Source organism: Poecilia mexicana, unplaced genomic scaffold (assembly GCF_051168715.1).
Source record: "Poecilia mexicana isolate PSO_F unplaced genomic scaffold, ASM5116871v1 scaffold_7, whole genome shotgun sequence".
NCBI classification, from domain to species: Eukaryota; Metazoa; Chordata; class Actinopteri; order Cyprinodontiformes; family Poeciliidae; genus Poecilia; species Poecilia mexicana.
In genome coordinates this window covers 18,355,837-18,368,481 of record NW_028263376.1, presented here as the reverse complement: position 1 = coordinate 18,368,481, position 12,645 = coordinate 18,355,837, and the positions used below count along the sequence as shown (strand labels likewise).

Here is a 12,645-nt window from a genome sequence, read left to right as displayed (position 1 = left end):
GATTAGCATACATGGTGTTGATTGGATTGCACCAACAGTTTCTGCTGGTGAATATTTGTATTTAAAGTAAAAAACATTTGATTTAATATTTTACTGTTTTGTTTATTAACAGACTTATCTGTACTGTGTTGTTTGTTGTAGTTAGTGATTGTATTATACAAACCCTTGTGTGTTATATTTTGTTTGTGCTGTCAGGATTTTTAGCTGAGTTTCTTTGGCCTCTTTTATGAGCAAGAATTCATTTTTTGTAAGTGTAATCTTTTGGGTTAAAATTAAAAAAATATATATATTTTCCAATACTTCCTGTGACTCTTCTTGCTTTTTCACTCAATCCAGACAGTCCTAAGATAATTTGTAAAAAAAAAAGAAAGAAAAGAAAATGCTGAAAAAGTGGGAATTCTCTTACTTTGAAACTCAACACAAATGTGCACAAAACTTTGCCAATATTCCACTAATGTTGAAAAACCTGAATTTTGTAATTGCTGTATTTCCATCGAATTCAAAAAATATTTTATTAATCCCAAAGGGACATTAAATAAAATCGATATATAGAACAAGAAGGAACAGTTATCGAAAAAAAGCAATTTTCCTCCAAAAAGGCAGGAATGAATGTTTGAAAAAAGGAAACAATCTCAATGAAAGTACAGAGCTACTCCAACGTGCTGCCACCATCAGTGGCGCAATTCTAGAAATAATATAAAATATATTATTAATTATATACCTACATAAAATAAAATATAAAACACAATTAAGATCAGAATAAGTTTGCTCACTTAAAATCATGCCTCGCCATGATCCTCCAACTTCTTCCTGTCAACTTCTTCTTTGTAGTTTGAGCCAGTGGTAACATCCGGTCGTTGATCATGTGACTTGTGCAGAGGAAAAAGTATTTCCATTTCAGCTTTTCAAAATAAACCAAACATCCTGCCATAAAACATTTTTATTGAAAAATAAGGTTGTTTTTTTTTAGTTTTTTTTTTTAGAAATTGCTGCATTTCCATTAAGCATATTTCTTTTCAAAATGCCGTATTGTTCACTATGTGGCCGATGGAAGCGCAGCGATGGAGTGCATCCTGACACAGAAGCCCAAACACACATGCATTTTCCCTGCTGTTTGAATTTAAATTGAATTCTCTTATCTTTACTCGCACCCTTGCTCTCATCACACCCATCCTTCAGACACCAGACTCCAGGTGAATTTCAATGTCAAAGACGCTAAGGTATCGCAGGCGCCGCAATCTGTTCATTCTGTCAACTGGGTGAGTGTGTCAGAGTGTGTGTGTGTGTGTGTGTGTGTGTGTGTGTGTGTGTGTGTGTGTGTGTGTGTGTGTGTGTGTGTGTGTGTGTGTGTGTTGTTGTGCAGGGGTCTACAGTATGTGCTCTGATTGCTGGGGGTTAGGCCCATTCATCTGTCTGGTGTGATCATGGCTCTCTGTAACTGGGCCTAGGCGTGAGCATGCTCTCTGTGATCTCCCTGATAAGAGTCATCCATCTGCTGTGTGTATCTGTCAGGGCCCGGGCAGCTCCTCTTATCAATGCACTCATCCGTTTCCCTCAATCATTCCCGCTCTGTTCTCTTTTCTCACTCTTGGCTGCTTTCCCCCTCTTTGCAGCTCCGAACTTCTTCTTGATCCGATGACGGGGGAAGAATCGCACTTACGTGGACCGGCGGCGTTGGGAAAAAAACCTGCCAGTCTGTAAGTGGCGCACACAACCTCCTGCAAAATACTAATGCATGCATGGAAGAATGCGAGCCGTTTCTTTATGAAGGAGTCTAAAGCATGTACACGTGTGCAAACACACACACTCACACACAGATTGTTGATATTCAGGGGCCCCACCTCAGCCTCTGAGATTATCTACAATAGATGGGACTCAAAGAGGAGCTGCAGGTTTTTTTTCTTGCAGTCTTTCCAGGAGAGAATACCCTCCTAATCATCAATCTTGCAGATGAAGAATTAGCTTTTGTGTGCAACCCTTTCATTTTTCACTCTAACTAAAAGGATCTGAGACTTGGAAAAACTACTGAAAACATGAGAACATGAAGCGGCATGACAAGAAGATTTGTGTACAGTACAAATACGAGCTCAGATCAGGGGAGTGTAGTGTACACAGAGGAATCCATTTAGGATTTTGCCGCCCCGCACATAACAAAAGGCTTTACAAACAACCCCCAGACCACAAAACAGCCTGAAGAAAGCTCTGCTGTCCCGGCAATCTGTACTTAGTTTGTCACAATCAATATTGTAGGAACCAACCCTATTATTAATTTATATCTAAGAAAACACGTTGGGCTTTTAGGTGGGCTGGATTAAGCCGCTTGTAAGAGGAGACAAACACTGTTTAGCATGGGCACCCTTCATGGGGAGTCCATGGGTTTCATCATCAGTATTAATAGTGTAGGCCTAACCCATATTGCATGCTCTGGGTGCTGCTGGGTCCACACCAGGACAGGTTTTTGCTAGTGGAATATTTATAGCTGTGCATTAAAAGTGGAATCAAGGGTTTAAGTGTACTGTTGCAACAGAGCTGCTGCTCCTTTGTCAGGGCCTGTCCAAAAATGCCTTTCCCGGGGCTACTTGCAGCGCTGCATTCACACTGTTAGCAGGATCACACAACCGCTGTCATATCAAAGATGGAAAACATTAAGAAGCAGCTGCAGGATTTGTTTTGTTTTCTCAGAAATGGAAGCATTATAGCCAAACCCATCTCAAAGTTTCTATAAGTCACATCCATACATCAGTATTAGTCATTTTATTACAGTTAGCCCTGTCTTTTTATTGACACCTGAATGATTAAACGCTGCTTTGAATTTTCAATGAATTGCCAAACCTTCTTCTATTATGTCCAGCAATAGAAACTTAAGTTTAATTTAACACTGCCGCCTTGTGGTGATTTGAGGTAAAACATGTTAAAGAGCTCGGCACACAAAATATGGAAATTAAATTTTGTTGTACATCTCAAATTCACATTAAAATAACCTTCTCTCATCTTGTCACTTTACAACCATAAATATTGATTCACTTTATTTGGATTCTACACCAACACAAAAATAACATTATTGAGATATTTCTACAAATAAAAATCAGAAAAGTGTCTTGTATTCAGCATAATTATGCTGTTTCACTGTATACTGACACATTATTGCACCTCTATATACTTGAAACTACAACACACAGTTACAAAACAACAATGACCTGACCTGTTGTTTTACTAGTAATTTAAGCGAACCTGAATATTTACAATCCTTCTCTTGATAGATTGGAACCACATACCTGCTGTCTGTCAGCCACTTAGGAAAGCTTTTTAAATTTCATTTCCTGCCCTCGAGTTTTCTTTTCTGCCTCCCCATCTCTAGCTCTCTGTCATCAGAGGACAACACAATTCAATAGCAGGAAAAGAAAACTTGCTATGCTCAGTGCTCGGTGCACTAGGGCAGTCGTCCAGCTGGCCGTCATGTTTTTGAGTTATAAAATGTTTAAAGTCGACAGGAAATTCAAAATTATCACTTGGTAGCTGTACATTATTGGAAGACTGGAAGATTAATACCTAAACACCAACTACAAAGTTTTAAAAAGAGGAAATCATTAAAAAATACTGGAATAAATTCACAATGCTTGGTCTGGTGGGGGCACAAGTAAAGCCTGGAGGCCCGCCAGGCTTGTAATACACTGAGGGAGACCCTGAATGGAGGAAATAACAAAATAAATTGCACCTCTGTAGGTTTTCAGTTTGTCACAAATTATGTATGATACACAGCAAAATATGTGAAAAACAGTTGTTCCTATCGATGAGATCAGCATTTACATCTTTAGCCTGCATGCAAAAACAGTGTGGAAGATATCTAGTACTTCCTATCACCTTGAATCTGGATCTACACAATGAAACATGGTGGAGGCAGCATCATGGCAGGGAATGAGAAACTGGTTAAAGTTGAGAAGGAAGAAGTTAAATCCAGGGCAACCCTAGAAGAAAACCTGCTAGAAGCTGCAATTTTTTTATTTTACAATTCACCGTGTTAGCATGATGTGTCAGTTCTGAATTTATTTTTATTTTACTCCTGTTCATTTATTTATTTTGCATATTTGGGCAACTATTTCTTCTGGTTTTGTATCTGGACAGTCATTACGATGCGAAACCATGGCAACAAGGAATTGTTCTTAGAACTGATTAGCATCTGGAAAGCTAAAATAACTAAACCACAACCCAGAGGAAATGTAACCGAAGGAGGAAATTCAAACCATTTCTTCCATCTGTCATAACGGGCAAGGATGAAATCCCCAACTCCAACATCTGTCTGGCTTTTTCCATCCTCTTAAAGTTCAGATTTAAATTTTAAATGGGTGTAGTCCATCCAATCTGACTGAGCTTCAGCTATTGTGCAAAGAATGAACAAAGAAAAAAAAAATCCAGTTTCTAGATACCCCCAAAAGAATGTAACTGGAGCAAAAGGCGATTCTACAAAACAAAAACTGCTCATTTTCCCTCCACTTCACTCTTACCTACTGCTCAATGTTTGAATTTTGCATAGAATTTGTCTAAAATACTCCATGTTTCTGTTTGGATGAATACTTCTGCAAAACAGCTCAAATGTAAAACTCACGATCAGCAAAGTCAAACAGCATTTTATTTATTAGGTCTGAGTCTTTAAAGCAAACAAGATCAACCAAGAAAACAAAAACAAGTAGAAATAATAAAACTACACCGTTCTAAAAAAATAATAAAAAAGAAATCACAGCACACAAAATATAAATGTTGTCTGACAGAACAATCAGAAACAAAATCCAGATTATTTGATAACTCTATTCACGAATTAAAACATGAATCTTATTCAAAAAACCTTGCTGAAGTAGTATTTACAGGTTCGTTGCTAAGAAAATCAAGCGAATACAAATGCTTTTTTTTTTTTTCTTTTTTTTTTTTTTACAGTGCACCCCATTACAAATTGCTGTGAATTCAAAGTTTATACCACACAGCAATATTCCTCTACTCAGCAGTGTGCTATTAATCTCCTGTCTTACAACTTGTGCGAACTGGCATGCCATAACACAAATGTGTAAAAAGAAAAAAAAAAAAGACCCATAAATACCAATGTTTTAGTTTTTTTTAGAAATGTAATCTTAAAAGACAAACTTTGGATGTTTACATTGGTTATTTCAAATTGCGTTTAAGTCTAAAGAAATCTCAAAGTTCCTACGCATTGTTTGGGTGCCTTACATAAACCTGGGAATCCACAGAAACGCAGCTTAAATTAAGTGAGGATTATCGAACATCAGAGATAGTTTACAGGTGTGGATGTAACATGACGGCACAGGTAGAGGAAAACAAAAAAACACACTGGTAGTCTATCAAAATAATTATTGTTCCTATATACTACAGTAGAGTCCACATTTCTTTATACACAACCAACAGTAAGTATAAGCATAAATGATTTAAAACTAGCCAAGTTATTTCAACAAAACGACCACCATGATCATCCCTGAGAAGACATTTTGGTTCTGTACTCAGTGCATCTGAAATGTACGATCATCATATCAAATTGAGCTCATGACATATTCGCTTCGTCACGCGTCGAGTTAAAAAACAGCTTGAAAAGATCAATATTAATGCCTCTGATGATTTCAGTATTAAGCGAAGAATCGGCTAAATCTAACTACATGCGAGTCGGGTGTTATAAACGGTTCGTAGAAACTATCTTTCTGAATTTTGGAGTGGGGATAGTGAACCTGAAAATGTGCGTAGATATAAAAGGAAAGAGTTACACAGTAATGTCTATAAATAGACAGAAGGGACATGCTGCCTTGGCTTTACTGTTACAATTTACCCTGATTTAAAAGCGTCTGTCTATTTTAGGTAATAAAAAAAAGAAAAGAAAAAAAAGACTGATATTTTGTGCATAAAAATGACACCAGGAAGAACGATTCAATGTTTGCACTGCGTCTCCTCTTCATATTCCCAGTTTCTGGTCCCTACAGCGGCTTGCTCAAACACACACAACGCAGCAGCCACAATATAAAAACCAGAGCGCTGAAGTCAGTCAGATGACTTCCCAGAGATCCTGCGTCCGCGTCCTGATGACCCAGGACTGGTTTGGAGGCACAGAGAGGACCTAGAGAACACCAGCAGGTGGTTTGAACGCTGCGGTTTACTGGTGTGCATCTGTTTATCTTCACTTTTTCCTCTTAGGCCTCCTCCTCCTCCTGATCGCTGTCATCAGAGCCTGCAGGGTAAAAATAACACAGAAATAATCCCAGGAGATGAAATGGAATCTTATTCTGTTCCTCCACTTCTGTTTTGAACAGAAAACGTGAAAAATGGTGATGTCTTACCGTCGATCACAATTTCTCCACTGCCCTCCTCTTCCTCTTCCTCCTGGCTCTCATCTGAGGAAGACACATTTTGTTGTCCGTTCAGTGCTTTTAACAAGCCTCGCACATTTCCTCATTTCACTAACTTAAACTTTAATGTATTTTTAGACGTTGTGAAGTGGTGTAGAACAGGAGTGGAAGAAAAATTATACAAACTAACACTGTGATTAACACTTTGTAGAAACGACTTTCTTTGCGACTAAAGCTCCATGTTTTTGAATGGCCTCGCTAAGGATGTAAACAATTAACAGAACAAAGTATCACTCTCACTACAGATAGTAAACCGCCCTGACAGCGGAGAGCAACAGCTCTGGAAAAATCAAGATCCCACTGCACTGAATTCGACTGAAAACCTCCTGGTTACTCCACCAAATATTGATTTTTGAGTTAAAACATTAGTATTGTTGTTTCTAAATGAATATTAACTTGTTTTCCTTACATTATTTGAGGTCTGAAAGCACTTCATCTTTTTTGTTATTTTCATCATTTCTCATTTTCTGTTAATAAATACTAAACTTTTGCTTGGAATTTCAGAGACATGTTGTCAATAGTTCATAGAATAAAATAATAATGTTCATTTTACTCAAATATTTACCTATAAAAAGTAAAAATCAGAGAAACTGATCAATTTAAATGGTCTCTTATTTTTTCAGAGTTGTATATCAGTTTCTGTTCACTTCTTTGACACCAACTGGCTTTAATAATGTCTCCATTTCTCCTCACCGATAGAGCATGAACATCTCTTTCATGCACTTCACATGTTTTATACTTTTATTAGGGGGGCACCGGTTGCAGTTTTCTGGTCGACCGCCAATTACCGATCTTAAAAAAGCCTGGCCTGCCAATGTTGCTAATTATAGCAAGAAAGTTGCAGAGCTGGCAACAGTGGGATGACGATTGTTAACTACAAACATGCAGACATGACCTGGTGGCTCAGTCTGTCAGTCAAACGTCTCTCACTGCAGAACAGAAGATTTGTTGGCTGATTTTTAGACCTTTTCTGGGGTGGATAAGATCGGCGTCACGTGTAAATATCTGCCAATCATGGATCTCCCAAAATTAGATAAATTGGTGCCGATGAATCGGTGTACCCCTACTCTTCATCTTTCAATTCAGCAGCCTTAGCGGCTCTTTTCTAAATATGCCTGAGTTGAATAAAGCAAGAAAACAACCATTTTCTGTTTAATCTGATAACAAAAAAAACCTCATTTTTTTAATGTTTTGTTTTGTTTTTTTAAATTCAGCATTTGAAAATTTTAATGCTTCAATTTATGGAAAGGCAGTCAATACTCTTGACACGAGAGAAAACTCAGGTTTTTCAGAAAATGGCCGCTTATCAATTAATATTTACTGTATCTGTAAGCTCAATCAACTCAATCGATAACTTGCATCTCAAGGTCTTGCACAAACTGAAACTGGAATTTTTGGGCATTCTTCTAGTTTAAACTCAGTCAGATTGGAGGGTTCCCCCCAGTGTACTGTAAGCCTGGCAGGCCACCAGGCTTTACTTGTGCCCCCACTAGGCTTAGCAATGCTTATTTATTCAAGGCTTTAAAATGTTTGCATTTTTTTAAGACTTCATAGTTGGTGTTCAGGTAATCAATTAATCTTCCAAGAACACATAATCATCAAGTGATATTTTCAGATTTCACATCTTTTAACTCAAAAACACGACGGGCCGCTGGATAAATGACTGCTCTCGCACACCAACCACCAGACAAGGTTTCTTGGGGAAACCTTGAGATTGGATGGAGAGCATCTGCAAATGTCATCTTTCATATCCAACAAAAGATTGTTGAGATTTGGACAAAACTTTTCACAGCAGCTGGAAGACCAACATTCACCCTAATATTAAGACTTTTGCAGCTTTTAAAAATGTTTTGTCATCCATTTTCCCATCAACTCTGATCAGATTCGCTGTCCCTGCTGAAGAAATGCATTCCCAGATCATGGTGCTGCATAGTGAAGAGAAGTAAAACAATTACAATATTTAACTTTAGCACAAAATGGCCAAAATAAATAATAAAGGTGAGCTTTAAAAATTCAATAAGATACGTAATCCATGTGGAATATCAGGCAGTTCATGGAGCCACCATTTTTTAACCAAGATAAAAGAGATGTTACGCAATAAAGTGAAGCAAGTGAGTTTTACACACCAATATTAAGGAAGTATAAATTAATATCTGTTCAGCATTAATTGATGTCTGACAATGTTTGCTGGAATTGGTGTTTAGTTTATGGACATTTTTGAAAAAAGAAATGTTATTAGCCATTAATAATGATCTTATTTTGTTCTTTCCATTTGTATTGATCAAAAACCCGGAGAGTTAAAACTGAATACTGAAGATTACAGTACAGAGAAGAGTGTTGTGATGATTTTTGAGGCTGAATCGTTTGGCGCCACAGCGGCGTCTTGGGGGTGATTAATTGTCACCTTGCCCGGCCTGTCAGGTTAGATGGACAGCCGCGTCTGGGTCAGTTTGCAGTTGTGTCACCTCATTTCATCTTCAGATGATGGATTAAAAGGAGCTCTGTGAGACATTAAAATCTTAGGATACCATTTTACCATCTAAACCTGCTTTAACTGTCTTTATCTCCGACATGTTTACAATTCCTCGCCCTTCATGCCGTTTGCTCTCCAACGTTCTTTAAAAGGAGCAGTGTTGTATTTTCCAGGCACATTGTGCTATAAAATGTCACAATCAAATAACTATGTTATAAAAATACTGTATACATCAGACACGACTAAAATTAAATGTGACTTTGCAATTTGACGCCTTGAAATTACATTTGCCTCTTTAAGAAGCTCCTGCTGTGACTCCGCCTCCATCACAACAATTTTCATCCATTACAGCAGTTTCCATCCGTTCTTATGAGCTTTATTATGTTAAATTACTCACAGATGGATCTTTATCTGCTACCTGTGTGAGTTTTAATATAATCAGTTGCCCTGGATCATATTGAAGTCAAAGTAATGGGGAGACAAATACAAATGCATTCATTTTATTTTTATTTGTAAATATTCTTTAAAGCCATCATTTATCTCCTCTCTTTGTGGTCAGTCACTACAAGATAAACTGACATTTTTGTTTGTAACACGAGAAAATTTGAAATAGTCTAACGATTATACATTTTTTTAAAAGTTATAACAGTCCAATAAACCTCGCCTCACATTTAAAAACAAAGGTTACAACAAAAACTCAAACGACCTGGACACTTCGGTTATTAAACAGTTCTGTTTCTGCACCGACCTGGACTCGCTCGCCTGCCGTCTTCCTCCTCCTCTTCTTCTTCTGCACCTTCTTCTTCTTCATCATCGTCGTCCTCCTCCTCTTCCTCGTCCTCCCTGCTGCGGCCTGGATCGGCATCACCAGTGTCGTCCCCTGGCTCGTCGTCCGAGTCAGAAATCACCACGCAATCGTCTCCGTTCCCATTTCCAGCTGCTCTGGCCTCTGTGGTGCTGCTGGAAAAACAAGCATAGAGACAGTCATGCAAACAACGAACGATAGTTATTCTGGACAAACACACTAAATAAAAGCAAGAAAACATCTCATTTGACAGTAAATTGTAGATTAAAGAAACAGTGTTTCAGATTTTTTTTTTTTCTAAACTTGCAGCTGTGTGGATCTGTCTGGCTCACCTGCCGTTCTCCCTCGGTTCCCAGAGAGGAGTGAGGTAGTATCTCAGTGGATCTCTGTAGAGGTCGTCCTTCAGTATCTGAACAAAGAACAATAAAATAAAATCACCTGAAAGCAGGTGGCTCTGCCACCATCACCAGACACAAATATCAACTTTATGGCAACTTAAAACCCAAATAACGTGAGCTGGCAGTGACCTGTACCTGTGCTACATCGTCTTGCACCGGGTTGCTGTGGTCGCTGAACCAGCTGAAAAACGTCTCGTAAACGCCGCGGCATGACTTCCTGGGCTCGCTGTTAGCGGTCAGATTGTGTCCGCGATGCCAGAGGATGGGGTTGGAGAATGACATGGGTGACCCTGAACGCATCAGAAAAACAAACATGTACCACAGCAGACACACTGAAAATGCAGTTAAACTGTGGAGCAGACAGATTTGGACGTGACTTGTAAACATTCCCTGAAAACAAACCCAGTGAAAAAGCACAATAACTTTAAATCTTTCTCTTTTATAGTACACTTCCAGAATCTCATCACTTCTGTTTCAGTTTACAAGGAAACAGCTTTTACCTCCCATGCCAAGGTGCAATTCCTTCATAATGATGTTATTCTGGAAATATGGGTTCCGTCGGAAGTGGAAGCGAATCCTGTAGCCGAGTTTGGTGTTTTTGAAAGATTCAACCTGAGAATGAGACAAATAAATCTGCTTTGCATTTACTACAGTGGGAGTTGTCAAAATTATTTAAAATATGGACCAATCAAACCTACTTCAAGATCAGTCATGTAACTAAGAGCATCTTCATCAGTCTCATCTATGTGAGCAGAGAGGTGAGGATGGTTCAGCAGCTGAGGAGTTGATGTTAAGATAACAAACAAAAGAGAAAACATGCAGCAGACAAGATGGAAGTAGGGGTGCACCGATTGCAGTTTTCTGTCTCATCGCTAATTTAAAAAAAAAAGAAGCTGATTCCGATTATTCTTGTCTGAAATGTTGCTAAAAATAGCAGGAAAGTCGCTGCATTAAAGAATAGGACAGTGGGTAATTTTTAGACCTTTGCTGAAGCAGATAAAAATTGGGGGATACAATCAGCTTCACATGCAAGTATCAGTTGATCCCCAATCTCTGAAAATCGGCGCTGATCAATCGGTGCAACCAGTAGATGGGTTAATTTTGATTTTAAAGGATACAGCGGTCACCCAGAACCCCGGGATGGTTTTCGTGATGGAGCTTCTCTGATCAAGATGCGGGCGTCTCTGGCGATTAATCTTCAGCTCCAGCCGCTGATGGAGTCTGACGCTCTTCTTCTCTAGAGCCTCAAGTCTCATCTGCACTTGTGCCAGCAGAGCAACAGACTGCCTCATCTCTGGGGCCATTTTGACCGACACAATCGCACACTCCCCATCATCATTGTCCTCATTGTCAGATGGGAAAGAGGAGCTGGGTGTGGAGGAAGATCCCGAGACGGATTCATCCCCTTCGTCTGCTTCAGCAGCATCATCTTTATCTTCTCTGTCGGTACTCCGTGCTGATGTGGAGCTGTCTGCAGCTGCCTGTGTTTTGGAGCCAACTTTTGAAGGCTGCTGGCCTGGCCGCTGTTTGTTTTTACTTCCATGTTTCACTGGTCTCACTTTTGCAGATGAACACGGGGTCTCTTGGCTTTCCTCTCCGTCTCCGCCAGTGAGACTGGCCAGTGCTTCAGCAGCTGCTATGGCTGCGGAGTCGGACTGGTCCACAGGAGTTGAGGGATGCTGCACTGATTCAGCTGTTTTCTGGGTTTCCTCTTTTGAATCGGTGGGTGCCGAGGCCTCTGAGGACTGCGGTTTCTCGGTGATGTCGGCATGGTCACTGTTAGGGCTGGAGCTGTTAACGGGCTGCTCGCTGGTGCTATCTGTAAGGTCCGAAGCCTTATCTGTCTGCACAGCAGTTCCTTCAGCAACAGTATCTTTTGGCTTCCTCTGAGTTTCTTCTTTACTTTCAACTTCACTGTTTTCGCAACTTTTTGAAGTTTGTCCAGTTCCATTTGCGTCGTCACTTACTTTAGCTAACTTATGAGGAATCGCATCGTCTTCGTCCAGGTCGAGTGATGCGCTCCGTTTCCTCGATGCAGGGTCACCGGACTGTTTGTAGTCAGTCACTTCACTCATGTTAGCAGGCTAGCGAACGTGCTAACAGGCTAGGAGGCCCGCAGGCTCTTAAAGATAAGTGCGGTCGATTACACCGTTGGCGTAACAGCTTCTACAATTAGCGCAACGTTACGATATATTTGGCAGCTTTAAACTACATTATTGGTAAACACAGATCAGGAAGCAGCTCTCGTAACTCTCCGCGGCCTCGCGCGGAACGTTAAAATGGGCAAGCTGCAGCTAACTTAGTTAGCTTACGTTACCCAATTATTGAATCCTCGCCTTGACGACACCACAGCATCTCCGCCAATATAATCCCAAGAAGAAATACTTTATTTAGCCATTCAAACCCACCAACACAATGCACCCTTCCAGAAACTACCCGCGTTCTCCAGATAAGTTTAGATTTGCATTATCCGTTAGCTTACTACCCGTGAAACGACGCCAGAGAAAAACAATCCTCTGATTGGTTGCGCCACGCCGCGCTAAAACATCTCAACCAATCATCGGCAAGGGT

At 39.7% G+C, this 12,645-nt stretch overlaps 1 protein-coding gene across 3 annotated transcripts; it reads right to left on the bottom strand.

The window, feature by feature from the left end:
• Positions 1–4,608: 4,608 nt before the first annotated feature.
• On the bottom strand, positions 4,609–12,597 carry tspy (testis specific protein Y-linked). Of its 3 annotated transcripts, none has more exons than XM_014972941.2 (8): positions 11,193–12,597; positions 10,773–10,850; positions 10,575–10,686; positions 10,210–10,364; positions 10,009–10,085; positions 9,620–9,828; positions 6,330–6,383; positions 4,609–6,220 (listed from the first exon to the last, which is right to left on the bottom strand). In XM_014972941.2, the coding sequence occupies exons 1-8, from the start codon at positions 12,147–12,149 to the stop codon at positions 6,183–6,185; spliced, it is 1,680 nt and encodes a 559-aa protein (XP_014828427.2). In that variant the 5' UTR covers positions 12,150–12,597; the 3' UTR covers positions 4,609–6,182. The 3 variants fall into 3 exon arrangements, with proteins under 3 accessions (XP_014828427.2, XP_014828426.2, XP_087863309.1); XM_014972940.2 differs by having other exon boundaries at positions 9,620–9,831; positions 11,193–12,596; XM_088007183.1 differs by lacking the exons at positions 4,609–6,220; positions 6,330–6,383 and adding an exon at positions 9,356–9,433 and having other exon boundaries at positions 9,620–9,831.
• Between the last annotated feature and the right edge of the window lie 48 nt (positions 12,598–12,645).